We start from the raw sequence: 23866 nt of genomic DNA on the forward strand, positions 1-23866 counted from the left end.
GAAAGTACGTCAGAGAAAAATCTCTGAATGCATTTGATACATCATCAATCGTAGACGTATTGTCTGATACGTAGATGTATCAACGCAGTATTTTACATTGTCATCAATTTTCTTATATATGCAATCTCTTCTATTTTTTATTTTTTTCAACAAGAATTGTGATTTATATATATCAATATACAAATATAAATATACAAATATAATAATATTTTCTTTTTTATTATATTTTTTTAAATAATTTTATAAATTAATTGAATATAATATTTATTAATAAATTTACTTTTTTATTAGTTGGAAATAATTAATATTGATAGAATAGTGTATCTTTGAAAATTACATCTCATGTAATATGACTTTTATTTTACATAGTTTATGATGCGGAAGTGAGGACAAAATCAAACAATACGATTAGAAATTCAAATCAGCCTTGGCCTTTGAACCAATATTGACAATTATGATCGAAGAAGTCTTTCAGAAATTAGTTATTGATGGATTATATTTACCAAGTAAGTGATTTGTTTGTATATTCTCACAAATACATTATACTTATAATACATGATAGATATTATATTATTCATAAACGAAAAAATCGACTGAAGATATGCGTTGTAAAAAGAATGATGAAAATAGAATAAAATGATAAAAAAAATTAAAAATTGAAATTTCGTAAATATTTGTTGCATTGTAAAAACAAAATATATTAGAAAGTTTGTACATAATTATAATACAATGAAACCTATATTAGTTAAAAAAAACAATGCAATAAATTCGATTTTTAAGATGTCATTAGATATATAATATTCTTTCTTTTGAATTAACTTGAATAAATGTTGATGTCAAATCATAGATAAAAAATAAAAAAACTGTAATTATTGCTAATTTTTTATCACTAGTTTTATGTCAATGGTTTATTAGCTGTATAGAAAATTGTATTTATTTAGAAATTATATTAAATTTATACTTGCTTAATTCATGTAACATTTTTATTTACTAAATTAAATTAATTACTTATACATTACTTAAATGTTAATTAAAATATAATTTAATACAAATATTTTAAAAGCAAAAGAGAGTTAATAGATTTATAAATTTTATAATGCAATTGCAATTAAATATTGCAAATTTTTTATTCATGTGTAGACATATTTTGCTCGACAGACGCGCGATTAACTCGCCCTATATGTATACTTACTTAAGTTTATTTCCACATGTGTCATAAGTGGAAGGTTCGGAAGGGGCGGAAAATATACATGCATGGTGTGATAGCACAACGCGCAGTCGCCCGATTTTTATGACGTCTTTTCTCTTACCAAAGTTTCAGAAGATCCGTGATCGCGTGAACACGTAGGTGGGCATCCTGTAGAAAGCGTAGCTGTCATTGTAAGTAGTTTTGATGAAAAAAGTATTACGACGTAATAGAAATTGAAGGCGAGATAAAAGGAAATATATGTTATATAAATTACGATGATGAATTATATTACAAAGAAATTATTAACTTGTTTTCTTAATTATTATACAAAAGAGATTAATGATTTATTTTCAGAGATAGCATGAAGAAACTGAGAAATGGTTTTATTTATTTATTATTTGGAAAGATAAAGTGTGTTACAGCAAAGAATTATAGTTTATTCATAATAGTATAACAAATAATTTTACTATTTATTATTTACAATTATTATTTAATTTACGATTATTATTTAATTTTATATAATGGATTTATATTTTTATAATTATGTACCTTGTTTTTCTCGATGATATCGAAACGATAGAAACTTATCACTATTGTTTGGTTGAAATATTGTTTGGTGAAATATTTTTTTTTCAAGGAAGTAGTCGTTTCATTTTACATCCTATCTCAAGTCCAATAATATAATACGGAGAAGTTTCGTTATCATGATACAAACATCATTGTCTGAAATTGATCCAAGCTTTATTATTAAAATAAGAGATAAATCCCTTTTGAGATTTAGAAAAATTATCAAAAAGTTAAAATATTAGGATTATTCAAAACTCTATCTATTAAAATTCTTTTTAACAGAACTCTTTCTAAATGACTTATTCTATTTGTTGTTTTTATAATTAGTGTTTATAATTGCTAGTTTTATACAAACAGCATCGAAAATTCTTATAATGAGCATATAAAATTTATCACGTTATTAAGAAAATGCAAAATTGAAAATAATGATAAGATGAGAAAGATCTGATATATTTGGAATTTTTTTCATAATTTTTCATAAAATCTTTTTTCATAATATATTTTACTTATTCTTACTCTAATTGATTGTAGCGTTACGTGTCATACAAGTACTAATATATGTGCGTAATTTAATTTAAATAATAATTTAAATAATAATGCTTTAATTTAAATAATAACGTAGCGCTAATATGATGTGTCACATTTTGTGCAAATGCGACGTATAGATTACTGTAGTTCTTTGTTTTCATGAATAAAATAAATGGCGAAAAAGAATTATATTAAAATCGTCAGAAAAAAGTTAGAAATAACATTTAAATAACGCAAATTTATTTATGTTGCTTCTTTAGCATTAAAATGGGCGATAAAGTAAAGCGTTTCTTGATCGAGCAGAAATCTAAATGCGAGCAGCTTCTTAAGGAAGGTAAATCTAACTTTATATTCTGTGCGAACAACTGCTTAATGAAATTAAGATACGTATTTGTTGAAACAAATGCTGTCTCATATATATTTACTAGTTAAATCTTCTCAATGTTATTAAAGTTTGAAAAATTTCTTTACAATCACAAAATATGTTTCACAGATATATATAAAAGAGAAGATTTAGAAATGACAAACAACTCATATCCTATATATATAACATCATATACACTCGATTAGGTCCACTTGATCGTAATGTGTTGTCTTTCTCGAATTAATAAAATAAAATTTATTAATTAATTCAAGAATATTCACAAAATAGATACGTCAATATTTGGCGGAAATTTTATCGAAACTGTCGGAATCAGTTCATTTAGCAACAGTATCAATAAAAATTGTTGAAAAGAGAATCATAATTTTCCAGAAACGAATATTACTGTCAACGAGGGCAATGGAACGGATGTTCGTCAATGCCCGGCGACCTTCGATGATCTGCTCTGCTGGTCGCGGACCAACGCACCGAGTACAGCAACCTTGCCCTGTCCACCTGCCTCGATTATGGGATACACCGATCTGGCGAATGAGAACCTGAGAGCATTGGCGGTTGCCAGCAAGGTCTGTCTGGCGAACGGTGAGTGGTACCAGAACTCGGACGGCGTATTCTGGAGCAATTATAGTCTTTGCGTGCTGAATAGAACGCGTTACATGATCAATGGTGCTGAGAAGCTGAATTATTCGGGATGGGATCATGAAACGGCGGAGTATTCACTTCTGAATGTAAGTTCTTTTTATCTTCTTTCTTATGTCTTTATTGACCTATTAATTCGTTAATTCTATGATTTAACAAGTCATTCGGAATTAACATATACGAATTTTACATGCATATACATTCATTAAAAATAATATCATAATTTATTAGATATAAGTGTAATAATTATTTCATAATTTATTAGATATAAGTATAAAAATCCGACTTACTCTGCTGGCCATATTAAAAAATTACAATCTTTTATATACATATATATAGTGTTGTAGTTTGATCAGCAATATATATCTATTTAATAATAATAATGAATAAATTTACGAAGATGTAGATGTTTTACAATATTTTCATATTTTACATATAAAAGAATGTACAAGTATGATTAATTTTGAGAATGGAAATTACATTGTATTATTATGCTAATACAAGTATATATCATTTAAAAAAAGAGAATATAAGTAGTAATATCAAATGTGATATTACTATTTTCTTTTTCTAAAATAAAATGTATTGGATTGTGCAACGCACATTATATATTATTATCATTATTATATATTTTGACAGAAATGGTTGCCGATTATCAGGATAGTATCGCAAATTGGATACAGTACTTCGTTTATTACTTTAATCGTAGCTATGGTAATCTTTTCCTTACTTAGGTAAGTGCGGTTTCTCCACTTAGATGAATGCACTATCATTTTCTTTTCAATTTTACTGGGAGATCGCGTTATCCATTCATTATTAATACATATACATCATTATGTAGGAAACTCAGGAATCCCAGAAATAGATTACACATGCATTTGTTTGTATCTTTTATCATGAGAGCTTTTATGGCACTTCTAAAGGATTGGATTTTTATTGATGGGATTGGAATGGCTTGGAACGTTGTTTTTGTCGACGGAAACAATGCTTTTATCAACGAACACAGTGTAAAAAATACTGATTAATTATTATTACCCTAATAATAATATAATTGATTATTAATATTTCGATAATAATATAATTAATTATTTTTTTCGATTATTTAATTCATTTTTATATTAACATTTTGCACGTTTACATTTAGTAATTTTCAATTGAATAAACTAAGTTATATACATCATACCAATCGCGAATTTGTATCGAAATAATTATTCTTGCTTCTTGATTTTTCAAACTCTGTTGATAATTCTAACTTTTACTAATCAATAAATGCTAGATGGGGATTTGTAAGGCTATCACAAGTCTGTGGCAATATTTTATCGTAGCAAATTACTCATGGATCTTAATGGAAGGATTGTATCTACATAATCTAGTTTTCAAGGCATTATGTGCTGACACTAATACAATAGCTCTATATATTCTGTTAGGCTGGGGTGAGCTAGAGATTTTATTCAAGATTACGAAATCTATTATATAGAATTCTATTATATCATATCTTATATTCAAATTTAATTTTGTTAAATAGGTCTTCCCATTTTGGTAGTAGTACCATGGATTATAATACGCGCAACTATCGAAGATACTCTCTGCTGGACCACGCATAAAAATCCTTTATTATTCCTTATCATAAGAATACCAATTATCATATCAATTTTGGTATGTTAATTGTATTTTACACAATGTCGAATTATATAAATATTTAAAATTATCTATGCTATTTCCCTCGTTTAGTTCAATTTTCTGTTGTTCCTCAACATCGTGCGTGTCTTGCTTGTGAAACTGAAGACATCAGTGCATTTACAACGGAAAAAAATGAAATACAAGTTAGTTATATTAATTTCGATTTACTTTTTTGTAACACTCAATGTTGCCATTTAAATTCTTATTCTTATTTAAATAATAATTTTTTAATATTTGAAACATTTAATTGAAAAAATATATGTAAAAATATATGTAGTTTTTCAATACTAGATATATTTCGTTTATTTTTAATACAGAAGATGGGCAAAATCAACTATGATTCTGGTACCACTCTTCGGAATACACTATTCTTTCTTTTTGGGATTATCTTATCATAAAGATTACCGAGTCGAACTGATCTGGCTCTTTTGCGATCAGCTATTTGCATCCTTTCAGGTATCTGTTTATTGTAATATGAAAGAATTTATTTTTTTACATAATTTATATATGTATGCACATACTTATACTATTAATTTTTCTAGGGTGCTCTCGTGGCTTTATTGTATTGTCTGTTAAATGGCGAAGTCAGAGCGGAAATGCGACGAGCATGGAGAGCTCGACGATCAAAAAAAGAAGTCGATTCTTTCATATCTGGGCACCGAGAATTATCGAGAAATTTGAAGGACAGAATCAATCGAAAGCAGCATCGATCGACAATGATAACACTAATTTAGCGATTATAGTCATAAAAAAAGTTGTCGATGAAACATATTAAGTTGATTTGATCAACTGTCTGGGTGTTGAATAAAATTTTATGTAAAATTTATGTAATCTATTTATAAAAAATATTTATAAATATACAGATATTAATAAAAGAACTATATATTATAGATATAAAGACTGAAAATTCGATTTTAAAAGAGACATTAAATCGATATGTATCATAATCCTCTAAAAAATCTTAAAGTTTATTCTTGCTTTCTTTAATGTCGATGAGCTTTTTCGAGTGAGTAATTTGATTCATATAATTTTATTTTTTCTTGAAAACATTTTCTTTGATAAATATTCACTCCTTTATTTATATTCACGTCAGCAGATATAAATACTTTAAAAATAAAAATAAAGATTCACTTTTATAAATACTCACTTTATTTAAAGATCGTTAATAGTAGTTAATAGAGAATTAATTTGTCAAGCTTATAAATTTTTTTGTAAGAAGTTTAAGTTTATTTCTTCTATAAATAATTTTAATTTAAATTATAATTTTTTATAATTTCCAATTTTTAATTAAAGAGAGAAAATGTTATCCAGTGAGTTTAAATAATTTTTTATTAGCATACGGAAATAGAGAAATAGAGAATTATAACTTCGAAAGTTTAATCTTATGAAGGTAAGGCTATAATACATTATGTTCTCTTGGTAAGTTCTACACCATTTAGTATCGATTATAAGGTTCAATTGCCGCTGTTGTTTGTGCTGCCGCCGTTCTATAGCTTCGTTTACTCCATTTCTTTTTTCAATTAGCATAGGTGTAAATTTTTTGCTCTTCGTTATCTTTTACATTTTTTATTATATGAAACATGAATTATGTTTTTATTAAGTTGCACTATTTAATGAATTAAAATAGAATTTTATATTGTGTTGAGGTGCTATCTCTTATTATTACCATAAAGATAATTGATAATTGATTAATTTGAAGAATTTTTAAAAACAATCATCACAATAAAACAGTGTGATATATTAAAAATGTTATGATAATTAAAATGTTATAAAAAAGTCGGAAATTATATCTTCACATAAGTCTACATTTTAATTTCTCAAGTTTGTATAAATTCAATTTATGTGCAAAATATATTTAATATTTAATGTTAATTGAATAACAAAGTTATCTATATATTCGCAATAATAATATGCTATAAATCAAACAAGACATTAAAGACTAAAAATAAAACGTTTTACAATATTTTTATTTATTATTTATTATTATATATATTTAGTATTTGACGTGCAATTTCTTTCAAAAGAAAGGATGAAGGGAAAAAACCAAAAGATTTGTATGAAAGAAACTGTCATCGTAGTAACAAGGTGTGAACTATCTCATGACACTTAGGCCACAAAACATATTAATCGGATATGTCGAATACGCATGTCATAGGGTGTATGCTGCGTTTTTTGATTGTGTCACGAATCGGTTATTTCCACACGTGCACATGCACGCGACTCCTTATTGTGGCACTCTGTGTTGCACGCGTCAATCCCCAACGAGTGCAATTTCTGAGATAGGTGTTGATTGCATGACATCACTGATGTTCGGCTTGAAAGTAGATTAAAATTCGATTGACTAATTTGCATAATTGCAACTTTCGCAGTTGTGGCTTTTAAAACGAGGGTGGCTTTTTCATATTGACATCAAATTTTTAAATCATTATATATACAAGACAAAATGTCATAAGAATACACGTTCTATAAAAATAGATAGACTTAAAATTAATATGCCATAACACAGATTTGATTTCTTCCCTTTTTTTATTTTTTTCCAGTAAATCCAAATTCCAATAAATCGAAATATTTTAAACATTATAAACACGTATAATATAAAGATATGAATTGTACATGTAAATATATATGTATTATGAAGTACAAGTGAAACGGTTTTTATTTTATATAGAAATATTCTGCAATGGAACATGCTATATTATTATTATTATAGTCGAACGCACAGATGCGACTCGTCTACCGCCTGATACTCCGAAAAAATCTATATTATTCTAATGATGAATCTATCTCTTTTCATGGTTTATTATTTTTCCTCTTTGCTTTCACAGAGCTTTTTAGATATCACATAAATGTCACACTCTTATAAAGGAAAAAAGAATGAAATTCTTTTTATGAAAAATGTGAGATTACATATAACAATATATTATATTCTCATGTACTAAATGTTCTATTTATGATTCTAATCGCAAGAAATTTAAATACATTGTTGTATTCTCATGTTAATATGGGTAATAATATCATATCTTTATATAGTAATAATATCGTATCTTTTTAATTAAACTTTGTACTTCTTGTAAACGTACCTGTTTTTCCATGTTTGTCTGAATATCTCGATTTATCTCTTTTATCACTGATGTAGCAAAAGAAAATTGTGTTAACAGTTTTTAATTATATAAATTGAATAAATTACCCTTCAATTAAAGATATTAACAATACGAATTATCTGTAATTGAGATCAATTTCTACAATTAATAAAATATCTACAATAAATATTTAAAATTTAATACATTTTACGAAAGATTTTAATAATAGAAAATAGACGAGATAAACTAATACAAAAAATAACACAATAAAGTATTTTGCTTTCATATGTATTCAGCATCAAAATATTATCGTATCCAAAAAAAAGGATATAATAATTTCCAGAAAAAACTTGCATTTTACTGATGGAACAATGAATGATCGATAAAACGGTGTATCTGGAAAGCTGTAAAATACTGTCACGTAAATTGCGAAATGTGGCGGAATGGCGACATGGCATCAGGTGTCGGGGCGGGATTGTCGGGATATCTCTCGGTCGTCTATTGGAGAACGTTCGGGGTGCTCATCAGGGATGCTGGGAAAACGGGAGGGCGAAGGAGCCTGCAACACTGGGACCAAGGGCGTGGTTACGGGGGATGAAACAACCCCTACTCGCAAGCTCGAGTATAACCAAACTTCGCCCTTCCCTTTTTCCGACAGGGATGCTGCCGTTGTCTCTTCCGACGATCTCGTCGAAGCCGGGAGATCGAGATATTGCCAGAGGCAATCTTATTGCCGCGGATAAGTTTAATGATCGATCTAATTCAGATTCGATTCAGATTCGATAAATAAACGAGCCATTTTGTAACGGAGTGGGATGTTTTGAAAAATCTGCGGATTCGTGCTGAAATTAATAGAAAGTGATTAAATAAGACTTCGATGTGCGCGATTATTTAATATGAGATGAGTGAGAGAAAAATGATGTTGCCTCAAATCGGATGAAACTGACGATTTCGAAAGTCTATCCCAGAAAGTCTTATTCCAGAAGCTTGTGGTGAGTAAAAATAAATTAAAAAACATATCAACTATTACATAACAATATAGAATAATTGATAATGATTTAATAATACATAGATTTTATTTTATTACGTTATAAAGAAATATTAAAAATTAAATCTATTGTATTATTCATCATTTTAAAAAATTTCTAGAATTAAACTGCTATAAATCTTAATCTTGTTGTTTTGATTAAATTAGAAATAAATTTTTACTATTATATAATCTTTTCGTAATCTTTACTTTTAATTAAATTTTTGGTTATGTAAGATTATAAATATTTGCATATTATGTATAAATATTATATGTAAAGTTTTAAATACATTTTTATATATAATGTATAAAATTTTTTAAAAATTACAAGAGGTGCTGTCTCTATAAAATTAGGTTCTCTACACAATTCAGCGTTTTAAAAATTTAGTAGAATTAAATTGCTATAAATCTTTATCTTAATTTCTGATTAAATGTTAGTTGGAAATAAATTTTTACTATTATGTAATCTTTTCTTAATTAAATTTTCATTTATCTATTATGAGATTATAAATCTTTTGATATTATGTATAAATATAATGTAGAAAATTGTATGTAAAATTTATACATTATTAATATATAAAGTTTGCTAAAAATTACAAAGTGCTTTTTCTAGAAAATTGTGTTTTTTCTAAAAATGTATGATGTAAAGTCGTAAAAATAAAAAAATCCGTGGAGAATCGTATCGATTTGACTGGACAGTAGTACCATGATAAATAATATAAGAAGCGTCAGGAAGACATGTCGCCTGAAATCTTAAAGAAATCTGAAATATTTAAAAAAAATCCAAGAGAAAGAGAGAGAGAAGCAAACGCTCATACAAATTGCCGGTTTACCATAAGAATCAGATCGAACAGAACCGAGGGTTGTTTTTCGTCAATACTTGATGAAAGAACGCGCCATTTATGCAGAGCGTGAACCGCGTTTCTCTTAATAATGCAACATCTTTCTCATAAATCGGCATTAAATCGAGACAGTTTCGAAGACAGTTTCGATAAAATTCGGCATTTTCTAAAATTTATAGCTTTTTTTCATACAGAAAATATAGAACATTTTGAATATAATATATTTTACTTTTTAAATTTTATCTATTTCTGGTTTTATTTCTTTTCATGAAGCTATAATTCTGTTACATAAGTTACGATTGTATGCTTGACAAATATTTATCTATCCAATTATCGCCGACCGAACCCTAATATTCTTAGACTAAACCCTTTTGTGCTGCATTTTCCGCAGTTTTTGCAATTCCCAAGAGTCTTACTGATGAAATAAGTTTGACTATTATTTATTTATATGCCCTGCTGTAAAAATATAAATTTTCTATATACTGGAAAACTATAAAATTATCAATTAGCGATAATAATTATATTCAATATATTATTTATATCATTAATTATATAATTAGTATTAATTATGCTATTGATAATTATATACATGATGTATTTTAATGTTTTTTGTTTGAAAATTGCATTAAGGATTAAAATGTAACATACATATAAACCTATAAATATCTATATAACTATCAAATAATTTAAATTAAACATATACTTAGTATTATATATAATTCATGATCGCAATTTTAATGATAAATTATGTAACAAATTTGAAATCAGCCTTTCTTTAATAGAAAGTAATACGCTAATGATCGATTATCAAGAAATTGATATAAATTAAAAACTAATCAAATAAGTTTTTTTAAAATGAAAGTCGCGAGTTGTGTGACAAAATACATGCTGATGCTTACAACGTTAACAAAATCGATTTTACTGTCTAATTACCTATTTCGTACCCCATCAATGTTATTACGACTATAATTACAGCCACGTGCTATGGAAAGCGAAATTACATCTCAAATAGCTGTATTTTGTGAAGGAGATCTACAGCGGCGAAGGTGAGAAGATAATCTATCGTGACACAGATCAGACTAAATCTCTTTGAAAGGAACATTCTCGTATCACAGTCGAGGCACATGAAGAGCTTCAATTGCGATTTTGCAAGCGAGGATAGAACGGTATCTATGGCGAACGGCGGCCACGGCATTGCCGTCAACGGGGTAAGCGCTCCTGGTTCGGGCACTTTGTCGAGGGAGGAAAGACGCAGACGAAGAAGAGCCACACAGAAGTATCGAACCGCACATGCCACACGGTAAGGCTACAACGAGCGCAGAATTGAAATTTCGTACAAATGCAAATATGTGAAATGCTAGCTGCTTAAAGCAACATTTATTCCGTCAGGGAAAGAGTCAGAGTGGAAGCTTTCAACTTGGCCTTCGCAGAATTGCGAAAATTGCTGCCGACATTGCCACCGGATAAGAAGCTTTCAAAAATCGAAATTCTTCGACTGGCGATCTGTTATATTGCTTATTTGAATCATGTCCTTCAAGCTTGAACTTATGGCTATATCAGAGATGAAGAACATTAAAAAGGAGATGAAGAATATTGAGAAAGTTCCAATGATTTTTCCATTAATTTATCCCAATTGTAAATGAATCGAACAATCATTTTTCTAAAATTAAAAAAAGAATATTTGCTTGATCATATTATAAAAGTAGGAAATTTTAACACGTTTAAAAACATAAAGCACTAAAAAAGAATAAAAGAACTACGGAAATATATAATTTTCATTTTGTGACAAGAACAATAAGAGAATAATAAAAAATAATGGAAAAATAAAGGTTAGAGACTTAGAGAAAATAAATATGAATTAGAGAAAATAAATATGAATTAATAATATTATAATATAATACTGTAGAAGAATTTCAACGTATGACGCGATAAACAAGTGCGCTCTTGCTCTTATCAAGTTGTATTTGTGCGAATTTTTGTCTGCAAAACCACTTTTCGTTGGATTTTAAAGAAATTCCAATTGATTAGCACATGTTTAATTGTCTATAAAATGATTTAACATCATTTAATATATTTGGCGATCGTTCAAAATATCATTGCTAAATTACACGAGTCACATAAACTGCAGGATCGCACTGTTTTTATCGTCGATATTGGCGAATCTCTTCGATTCCTGAGGATTAGCGAGCCACCTTGCAACAGTGGAACAGCTCCCTATGGGACTTCTACCCCTCTGTGTTCTTCCAAATACTTCTACAACCCTCGACTCTGGCCGCGTATCCGATCGCTGTCGATTATACGGCTCGTGCTTAAGTGAAAAAGAATGGAATTGCCGATGAGAGGAGACCAACTTCACGGATCGTCGCCTTGCATCTCTCGTTTCCTGGTTCTCTGCAAATGCGATTGTACTGATTCGACTAGATCGCTCAGAGAGATCGATTTTCCTAAGATTGATTGATTAATTACGAATGAAATTGCTCGTCTGCAAAAAGACCGATGAATTAGAATAAAAGGAACTCGTTTCTGTAAAAAGTTAAATATCCAAATTACTTTTACGCCATTTATTTCTTTTTACAACATATATTATTTATTAAACTTTAACGATGATCGCGTGTGCCCTTCGATTTGCGCGGGACCAAATTTAATATAATTTTTAATTCGCCGGTCAGATGAATGCAGGAAAACGAATAGGGCTGGCACAGGTAGAATTCATTTGCAGAAGTTAGCCGATTATATAATTTTTATTGTCGCCATGGATCACACGGAAGACGTGTACATTGACAATCTTTGTAGTCAAACGAGAACAGAGAACAGATCGCTTTCGTGATTATGACAAGACTATTGTTTTGAACGATAATTCGTTGCGATTTTTGGAAGCCTGTGGGAAACGGAGATGAGCGGGGAGAGACGTACACTCGGAGCGTGAGAGACTCTATTCGCTCAAGAACATTCTAACATTCAGCGCTCGTTGTTTAGGTTTTCCTTTGAAATGTTAATACATATAAAATGTTATGCGAGACATTAAATTATCTTATTACGCTGAATTCTAAACAAACGAAAATTAAAAATAATTGTCTTTGATGAAGATATATATATATATATATATATATATATATATAAATTATAATATTATTAATATATATATATATATATATATATATATATAGGATAGTATATACTTTTATACTTCATATATATATAAACAGATGCTATTTAAATTTATAGAATTATTCTTAGTTTAAAATTTAAGAGATAATAAAAATAAGTTATAATCTTTTTTATGTTTCGAAAACAACCACAAATATATTGATATAAAATTTATATTTAATGAATAAAATCACAAAATTAAAAACAATAAAATTATTTACTGCTGCACCGTTGATCAATTATGGATTATTAAAATACGTATCTCTTTGCAGTGGCAATCATTCAACATGTTATAAATTCGAATATATTATAATTTTTTTTGTTTTTGTCGCACAGTATATTAAATTAAAACTAAAAACTCCTTTAAACCACTATATTAAACTTACTTATATTAAACGAATAAAATTCTTACATTGCTATTAGCTCTCTTTCAATTTGTCAAAATATTTAATGGTGATAGCTATTCACAAAATAAGCATAAAAAACTAATCAACATTTCGAAAAATGATATAACTGCATAAACTGTATAAACTTCGATTTTTCGAAAAATCTTTAATATTTTCAACTAATAACTTACATATATTTTTTAAGAGTATATTTCTAATCTCTCTCTCTTTTTCTACAGATTAGTTCTTTGCAATGTTTATCTATTTTTTTGTAAACGATAAATAAGATTATTTTTACATATAAATTATATATATATATAATTTTATAATCATTTTATAACATCTAATAAAGCAAGAATTATTGGATAAATAATGAGAATATAATGAACACAAAAATAAAGAATACTAGTGAAATTAATGGTATAATTATTAATGGAATTTTTTTTTGCGAAATGAAGGAACAAAACAATAACCAGTTAAGCAGATTAAATTATTTCAATTTGGCAAAAATCAACATTTTACATTATGTAATAAAGGGATAACATTATTATGCGAATTCATCTATCATCAAACATATAAGGAAATTAAAAGATAGTATAAAAGTGGATAAGTGATAATGGCAATATAAGTGGACCATTATATGAACAAATTACTTTATATACTTCATGGACAAGCGATTAAAAATATCGATCCAGCAAAAATTATTAGATAATCTTTATTAATTTCTTTATTTACTACTTATATAGATGATACCTTTTTTATATAACTATTAATTTTATGTATATAAATGCTTCATATACATATATCTTGAATAATTTTACTTGTTATCTTTTATTAATAATTTTGTAGTATTATCTGATGTTATACAACATGTTTAGTACCTGTAATGTATAATTAGCATGTATGAATGATTATATAAGTCGCGATCCGATGTGTATCGTAGTATTTAACAAAAAATATGTTATAAGGGAAGATATATAATTTTCTTTTATGTCTCGTTAATATATTAGCTTATCACAATCCTCAATTTCTTTACATATAAGTCTCACTTTTAAAATATTACTTTTCCAGAAACAGCGTATAATGTAAGAAATTCCCTTTGGATTCATAATAAGAATTGTTATTATTAAAAATTACAACACATTTCGATCTATCCCAATGTATTTTTTATCTTTTCCATCATATAATAAATATATAATTCATTTATTTATATATCTGTATCCTGATATTTTTCGTGCAAAATCAGAATATTTAATAACGACCAATTACACAATCTTCTTCCATTAATTATTATACGTCATCGAGTTCGACGGTATTTTGTGACACATTAAAGAAATAAAAGCGAGTCTTGTGGAGGCATTTGTACAATAAATTCTTTATTATTTCGCGGGCTTAATTAGTAGATATAGTTGATTAGTAGATATATAATAGATTGCTTTAAAGTCCGTGACTCGTTTGCTCATATTAGCTCGTTTAATACACTTGCGTTCTTTGTGATAATTGTTCATAACCTTTTATGTGCTCCTTAATTGCTCAATAAAGATAAATCATTAATTTACAAATTATGGGAAATCGAGGAAGAAAATGCAGAAAAAAGTGACTGTCATAACATTATCTGACACATTGACTATTTGTGGCCGTCTTATATTAGTTAAGTATAACACGCTGCACATTGATCACAAGTGAATTACTAGATATTAATCTAATATCAAATAAAAAAGGTTACATAAATTCTATATTCACTTAATGTGAAGATTAAACTAATTATTAATCAAATATCGTATAATGATTAGTTTTGTTAAAAGAGAAATTTTTTTATTAAAATTAAATTAATAATTTTGTCTAACTTTGTAACATACTCGTTTTCTAGTTTCCTAGATGTTTATAAATTAATACGGAAATCAAGAAAAACTATTTTAGTTCCGTATATTATTGTGTTATTATTAATTATATATTTATCTGATTTTGAATATCTTAGATGTCTAATCAATTGAAATTGAAAGACAAGAACATTTAAACTGAGTGATCGAACGTTTAATTGAAGAACATCATAGGAAAAAAAAAGAATTATGAAGTTTTATGCACGTCCAAAAAACTTGACCGAAGTGATAGCACCAGTGGTAACTTTGAACCGTTTACTCGGACTTCGTATTTTTGAGTATCCTCGTGGTCAGCCAAGACCTATATTGAGCCTGATTTATCTCTTGTTTCTTTATTGTTTGTATTATAATGGCTCGTCGTATTTGCAGCAAGAATATTATTTGATTGTTAAATTACTTAGACTGGAATATTTTCTTTACAAATTTGTGAGTTACATTATTGTTGTTTTGGTCATCGTTAAACTGCTATTAAGCTGGTGGTATACGAAGGTAAGCCAATGTAAATGAAAACACGGGTAAAAAAAATATTAATTCGCACGATTAATGTATCATTCGAAAAATTATGTGCATAAAAAAAGTTTCTCTTATAAATGTATATGTGCAGAGATTTGAAGCTTGCTGTAACAAAATCATCAAGATCGACGAAACATTGCGACAGCTTGGATCGACGATAAACTATGACAGAATATATTTTATAATTATCGGAGTACTGATTACTTGGTTATCACTCTACTTCTCTATATGTGTTGTGATTTTCATTGCTATGCGAACGCACACAAATGTATATAAAATAATCGGCGCTATAGTGACATATACATATGGAATTGCTGTCGATTGTATTGTCATTTTCGAATTCTGCATATTTGTAAAGTATGTAAGCTGACTATAAACAATTTAGAATTTAAATTTTAATTAAATATATATTTTCTTTCTCATATATGAAAAATTAAAATCATTGTTCATAATAATGTAATAACATAATAATGATAATAATAATATGTAAAAAATTAAGATCATACAGTTGTTTATAAGATCAAAACATAATTTATTATAAACATTATTAAGATTAAAATTAAATTGTAATGGTTTATATTAAATATCGACTAATTATATGAAACACACACGCGCGCCCCCCCCCCCACACACATATATGTATATTTATGATTTACAATACGTATTAGCTATTGCATGTAACTCTTGAATCATTATTTAATTTAATAGAAGTAGAAAAGAAATAGTACATATATTAAAATTTCCTAAAAGAAATAATATTTAACACATACTGTTGCGCAGATGCTTACAAAGGAAGTTTGATTTGGTCAATCAACTCTTATATAAACATTCAGTTTTATCAGCAAAAGTGATGAAATTGGGCATTTTTAAAATGCAAGATTGTGCTAAAATTATAAATATTGAGCAACAATGTTTGTTTCCTATGAAGATATTATCTAAATACTATCAATCTGAAAAAAAGATGCAGTCTAGAAAAAATATTTTTGTATTAGAGAAACAAAATTCAGTCAAATTGCATGTTCCACTTCAATTCCAGAGAAAATTTCGAAATCGATCTCAGAAGCACAATTCTGTAATGACGAAATATCAGGGAAGTAAATATCTATTACAAATAATCAAGTAAGTATATAAATTATAATGTACATTATTATAAAATAATTTTTGTAAAAATAGCAATATAAATCAGATAACCAATTTTGTTAATAAATTCCTAAGATTTATAATTTTTAATTATGAAATACTTTGAATATCACAATCAAATACGTTGTGCAAGAAATGAAAATTTGTGTGTGTGTGTGTGTGTGTGTGTGTGTGTGTGTGTGTGTGTGTGTGTGTGTGAGAGAGGGAGAGAGAGAGAGAGGGAGAGAGAGAGAGAGACTTCTGAAAAGTTTTCTTAAATAAGAATATTTTTTTACATATTTTTTTACTTTAGACAGGTGCATCTAGAACTATGTAAAGTATCAAGGACAATATGCGTTATCTTCGGTATACAGATATCTTGCGATATAGGAGTGGTTGTTATTGGTTTCACCGAAATTCTCTACAGTTTATACATTCGATATATTAATCGACAACACAAGATTACAGACAGTTTGTTGCAAGAAACATCTGTGACAATAATGTTGGTTACTATTCATATTTTAAAAATTATATTTTTAAGTCGCGTTTGCAAACATGCAGTCGATAAGGTAATCTATTTTGCATTCTATTATTCTATTAAAATTTAATTAATATTTGTTAATATTTATGAATTTACTAATATTATTTAGGGAAATAAAACTATTGAAATTATTTACTCGATTTATGGATGCGAAGATGCATCTGATGTACAAGAGGAGGTTTGTTTGTGATATATGTATAACATTGATTATTCTGTAATAATAATTATTACATCATTTACGGCGTTAATTATCGTCCACAATTGTTTCAGATTCAACAATTTAGTATTCAAATATTACAAAGGCCATTAAAATTCTTCGCATTTGGCATTTCTTTGGATAACCATGTTCTAATTATGGTTTGTATCGAGTTGTTGTAGCTAAATTGCTAATTCTGTCTATAATTTTTAACAATTTCCTGGAAGCAAAATATATATATTTAAAAAAAATTAATGTTTTTAAAAAATTAAAAAAGTTAAAATGTGTTTAAAAATTAATGTTTTTTAATATTTCTTAAAATAAAAGGCCGCTATTATAATTCCATTCTGATTAAAAGTAAAAAATTTATAAATGAAAAATAGATACTGTAAACAATATTCAATATTATACAATTCTTACTTATGTATATATATATATATATATATATATATATATATAATGTATATATATATATGTATATATAATAGATTATAATATATATTAGAATAAATTCTTATTTATAGATACTAAAAGCTGTAACAACCTATTTAATTGTCATGATACAAGTGAGCAATTTATTAGAATCTTAAAAAACTATTCAAAATATGTAAGTCTTAAATATATATATATATATATATATATATATATATATATATATATTTAGAGATAATATATATTTAGAGATAATATATATTTAGAGGATAATATATATTTAGAGGAAATTATAGATATTAATATAAATAATTATATTTAAAAAATTATAATTTAAGTTATGAAAGAATTAATGTGTATTAAATATCGTAAATGTCATAATATAAATATAAAAGAAATCTATACATGCTAAAATAAAACATACACACATATAATATGTAAGATTATTTTATTTGAGATATTCAATAAATTCTCTTTTATCCTTAACAGAATCTGTAAGATATTCAATAAGTATATTTTTTATACTTTATTGAACAGATGAGCATTTTTTATTTGATCTAATTATAGTAATATAATTGAAGGTGTTTTTGCATATCATATTTTCTTTCTAGATGTTTAATATTTCTAAAACTAATTTCTTATTGCAACCCAATCAAAATTGTTAGAGATAAAAATATTATACCATCGTATAAACATACTTATGTCTGAAATGTGTTTGTCAAGTCATTACATACTATATGTTTTTTATTCCATTTTCATTTTTATTATTCTTTTATTATTACAATGTTGGTAGTGTTATTAAGATTTATATTAAAGTATACTTCTCGAACTTGAAGCTTTTTACAGTATGTACAATAAATATATAATTATTAAATTAAATATTTCTAATAAACTGGCTAATAATAATAATATATACTAGATATAAAATATTAAGTTTTTTTAAAATAATTTAGTAATAAAAAAGTGATTATTATAAGCGACATTATATTGTATATTATACTTTTACTTTACAATTACATTAATACATAATACTGGCATTTTTAATTATCCTAGTTATTAACAAGATAGTTCTTAACATGATATTTCCCCAGCAAGGTTTCATGAGTATTTATCCATTACAAGATCAGCGTCCAATATAGTCGCTTATTTCATGCTTATTGTCATTAATTAAATATATCATTATTTACTTTACAATAATTTTATCAATAATTATTATTGTCATAAGAATAAAGTGAGAAAATGGTAAGAAATAAATTTACCAATATCGAGCTAAATTTTCTTTCAAAATGAAAAATAATTATAATGATCAGAATAATCATAATCTTCTGAAACATGTATGTGCGAGTATTTATCAAAATTTCTCTTTAATTATCTATTTTCCATAGAAATTAATATCGACACATTTTATAAAAGAAAATAAAAAAATATAAAAATTCCGGAAAACATTTTATTTACACAAATAGTGGAAGCTACTCACGCAATGCATTCGTGGACTAATATAAATCATGAGGGCGGATCTTTTGGAACGTAGATAAAACATATTTCTTTTTCAATTTAAAATTTCGAAATAAACTCTAAAATACATTAGATTGTACATGCTCGAATTCATTGTGCTAGTATTATGAGACATTGCAAACATTCTTTGGATCTTGTCGTCATCACTTGTTTGACCATCGATCACGGTCATAATACCATCAATCACTTATCAAAGTTGCACAGTTTAACATTATGCTATTTGTATTAGTGCACGCGAAGCATCTAATTAACTATCCTCGATATTCATGACGAGTTTTACTCGATAATTTCTCAGCCGCGTGTGTACATACGCTCGCAGTCAAAAGTGCTATTTATTCAGATCGACGATTATTACAATTATCAAAAATGTTTCGGTCAAAGAGTATGGATGAGATGATCATGCCGCCGATATTAACTTTGTCCTTGGGATAAGCTTGAATTAGCAAGTATGTGAAGATCAAGAATTTATATTAATTGATGTGTTAGTGAGCTATTATGTTCTAATGAAATTTTGGATAGAAATATGTCTAACTACTACACATAAAAAAGTCAAATATCTTCGGTATTTTAATCGAGCAATATTCTAATGTCTCTTCCACGTTATTTCTTGTCTCGAGTGGCTGGTTGAAAAAAAAGGTAAATAAAATTATTTTAAAACAAAAGTAATATCTTAAGGGATAATTTTCAAATCTAACATGATTAACTTAAAAAAATATGTTATAAATATTTTTAATTAAAACACATCTTTTATTACTTAATTTAAAAAATTCGAAATAAGCTCTTAAATACACTAGATGCCAATTGCGCTCGAATTTATTATGCTGATATTATGCTGATATTTATAATAATCAATTATAATGGAATGTTTATAAAAGATACAAAAATAGATGCATATCAAAATTATTCTTATACCCCGGAAATTATTCGTTTTACTGTATATGAGTGTTGTTTCTACGTTGAATCAGGTAAGATACTTTATCTTGAATACACAAACATTATAATGAAGAGCTTTATTAAATACAACAATATATAAATAATTTAATTATGTATCAGATAAATTTTCCCTTAAACTCTTGAATATAAAAATAATTTAATAAATAATTTAATAAATTTAATAATTTAATAAAAAAAATATAAATACACATTTAAATATAAAAGTTTTTCTAATAATTATAAATTTTAATTATTTATAGTACAAGTGTATCGTAACTATAAAATTACTTTAAATCATAAAGTTACTATAATTTATAATATTTTCTTATGAAATAAAATATTAAAGTTATATATTATATATTAATAATAAAGTTATATATTAATATATATAGTTATATATTAAATAATTGATACTTTATTTTATAATTCGCTCTTGTTCTGATTATACTAAATAAAAGTAAAGATACGCGAAGATCTGATTCGAGCAGTTAAATAAACTTCTGCAACGTATTAAGTACTATCTTAGATTTATCACAAAAGGGTGCTTAAAATACGGATGAGTGGAGTTAAATTTTCACAAAATGTGTCTGCGACACAACATTATAGATTCGAAAATTGACACGATGAGGAGAGTAAAATGAAATCTTATTTTAATACACGTTTGATTAAAGATTTTTATGCTGTTTTTGCACACTCAAAACACGCATGGCATGTATGATTTTATAATCAATAATATAAGCAATTTTATCTTTCATTTTAACGTGTAGTGTTTTTATAATATACTTTTATTATCCGGTTGGCACTAATTGATAATTTCACTTTCTTTATATGAAATAAAGGCAAGTTCATCTAAAATCAAGGAATTAAGTAGAAGCATGAGCAAAGCATACAGATTCTCTGCTTTATAACAATATTATTAGTGTTTATTATTCGTTTATCACTGGTCTTGTGTCTGAGCTTATTTAATTTTTTGGTTATCTTTCAGCAAAGAGATAGTCTAACAAGAAATACTGATTGTCGACCAGATTCTGTTTTACGCATTGAAAGTAATAAATTAATATAAGTACTTAATAATATTATTTTTGTTATTTTTATTATTAAATATTATTTTATTATTTTTATTTTTAATATGCATTGAAAGTAATAAATTAATACTCATAATAAATTGTATGTGCGCTCTTTGGCAAATGCAGCAAGCATTGAAAAATTTTAGAATTTAAAAATAGTTTTCAACTTATTATCATATTTTCTAATAGTGCATTTTTAATGTTTTTCTCTTTTTCTCTCTTTTTCTGTATTATCAGTTTATAGTAAAGAAAAATATAATTCTCTCTCATATTTTTTTAATGATATTTTTAATCAGCTTATTACAATCCTCTATCTTTCTGCATGTAAGTTCCACTTCTAAAATATTCAATTATTCTCCAAAATACATTACAACATAATGTAAAAAAAACATTCTCTTTGGATATGTAATAAAAATCATTATATATATTATTAAAATTTTTGCAGTAGCATAGTTAACCGTATATTATCTTATGTATTTTTGAATCTCTTACATTGTGTAATAAATTTAATAAATAATAAATTTAATAAATTTAATAAATTTTTTTTTGTAATAGATTGTGATTAAATTATATATTCATTATTAAATTAATTTATATATTTTTATCTTGATCCCGTGCACTATCAGCACATTTAGTAATGATCAAATACATAATCTTTTTGTAATATTTATTACAAGTGCCGCCATTAAGGTCGATATTTTGTGTGACGCATTAAGGTAATAAAAGTGAATCCTGTCGGAATGTTTGTACAACAAATTACTTATCGCATAGCAGAAAAAATTGGCTCTCTTCTAGATATGTAATAGATCGCTTCAAAGTCTGTGACTCGTTTGCTCACATTAGCTCGCTTAATATACTTGCGTTCTTCGTGATAATTGCTTATGAGCTTTTATGTGCTCCTTAATTGCTCAATAAAGATAGATCATTAATTTACAAATTATAGGAAATCGAGGAAGAAAATGCAGAGAAAAAGTAACTATCATAACATTATCTGATACATTGACTATTTGTGGCCGTCTTATATTAGTCAAGTATAACACGCTGCACATTGATTACAAGTGAATTACTAGATATTAATTTAATATCAAATAAAAAAAAGTTACAAAAATTCTATATGCACTAAACGTGGAGATTAAATTAATTATTAATCAAATATCGTATAATGATCAACTTTGTCAAAAGAGAAATTTTTTTGTTAAAATTAGATTAATAATTTTTGTTTAATTCTGCAAAATACTCGTTTTTTAGTTTTCTAGATGTTTATAAATTAATATGGAAATCGAGAAAAACTATTCTATTTCTGCATATTATTATTAATTATGCATTTATTTGACTTTGCATATCTTAAATATCTAATCAACTGAAATTTAAAAACAAGAACATTTAAACTGAGTGACCTAACATTTAGTCGAAGAACATCATATCAAAAAAGAAAAGAATTATGAAGTTTTTTGTGCGTCCAAAAAGCTTGACCGAAGCGATAGCACCAATGGTAACTCTGAACCGTTTATTGGGACTTCGTGTTTTTAAGTATCCTCGTAGTCAGCCAAGACCTCTACTGAGCCTGATTTATCTCTTGTTTCTTTATTGTTTGTTTTATGGTGGTATGTGGTATTTACACGAAGATTATTATTTGATTGTTAAATTATTGAAGCTGGAATACTTTCTATACAAAGTACTGAATTGCATTACTGTTGCAATGATCATCGTTAAACTACTTCTAGGCTGGTGGTATACAAAGGTAAGCGAATGTGATATAATATCTTGTAAATGAAAACACAGATAAAAGAAATATTAATTCGAACGATTAGTGTGTCATTCGAAAAATTATGTGCATAAAAAAAGTTTCTCTTATAAATGTATATGTGCAGAAACTTGAAGATTGCTGTATCAAAATTATCGAGATCGATGAAACATTGCGACAGCTTGGATCGACGATAAACTATGACAGAATATATTTTATAATAATCGGAGTACTGATTATTTGGTTCATGATCGGCTTTTCGAGCTGCATTGTGGTTTTCATTGCTATGCGAACGCACACAAATGTATATAAAACAATCGGCGTTATAGTGACACATACATATGCAATTGCTGTCGATTCTTTTGTCATTTTCGAATTCTACATATTTGTAAAGTATGTAAGCTAACTTTATAAACAACTCAGAATTAAAATTTTAATCAAATATATATTATCTTCCTCAAT

At 26.7% G+C, this 23866-nt stretch overlaps 3 protein-coding genes across 4 annotated transcripts; all 3 read left to right on the forward strand.

Moving 5' to 3' along the window:
* The first annotated feature begins 382 nt into the window (after positions 1 to 382).
* On the forward strand, positions 383 to 5776 carry LOC105254243 (secretin receptor). Its single transcript, XM_020028433.2, has 11 exons — positions 383 to 506; positions 1316 to 1380; positions 2545 to 2618; positions 3039 to 3391; positions 3942 to 4036; positions 4144 to 4309; positions 4579 to 4735; positions 4828 to 4958; positions 5034 to 5125; positions 5300 to 5438; positions 5525 to 5776. The coding sequence occupies exons 3-11, from the start codon at positions 2552 to 2554 to the stop codon at positions 5714 to 5716; spliced, it is 1392 nt and encodes a 463-aa protein (XP_019883992.1). The 5' UTR covers positions 383 to 506; positions 1316 to 1380; positions 2545 to 2551; the 3' UTR covers positions 5717 to 5776.
* Positions 5777 to 8736: 2960 nt separating this feature from the next.
* On the forward strand, positions 8737 to 11509 carry LOC105254242 (helix-loop-helix protein 1). Of its 2 annotated transcripts, none has more exons than XM_025410244.1 (4): positions 8737 to 9054; positions 10907 to 10977; positions 11028 to 11231; positions 11321 to 11509. In XM_025410244.1, the coding sequence occupies exons 2-4, from the start codon at positions 10916 to 10918 to the stop codon at positions 11472 to 11474; spliced, it is 420 nt and encodes a 139-aa protein (XP_025266029.1). In that variant the 5' UTR covers positions 8737 to 9054; positions 10907 to 10915; the 3' UTR covers positions 11475 to 11509. The 2 variants fall into 2 exon arrangements, with proteins under 2 accessions (XP_025266029.1, XP_025266030.1); XM_025410245.1 differs by having other exon boundaries at positions 10959 to 10977; positions 11047 to 11231.
* A 5423-nt stretch (positions 11510 to 16932) lies between these two features.
* On the forward strand, positions 16933 to 18303 carry LOC112638446 (gustatory and pheromone receptor 32a-like). The gene is made up of 5 exons (XM_025410220.1): positions 16933 to 16976; positions 17290 to 17545; positions 17627 to 17695; positions 17788 to 17874; positions 18238 to 18303. Exons 1-5 carry the CDS (start codon positions 16933 to 16935, stop codon positions 18301 to 18303), a joined length of 522 nt encoding a protein of 173 aa, XP_025266005.1.
* The last annotated feature ends 5563 nt before the right edge of the window (positions 18304 to 23866 follow it).

Source organism: Camponotus floridanus, unplaced genomic scaffold (assembly GCF_003227725.1).
Source record: "Camponotus floridanus strain SB8 unplaced genomic scaffold, Cflo_v7.5 scaffold30, whole genome shotgun sequence".
NCBI classification, from domain to species: domain Eukaryota; kingdom Metazoa; phylum Arthropoda; class Insecta; order Hymenoptera; family Formicidae; genus Camponotus; species Camponotus floridanus.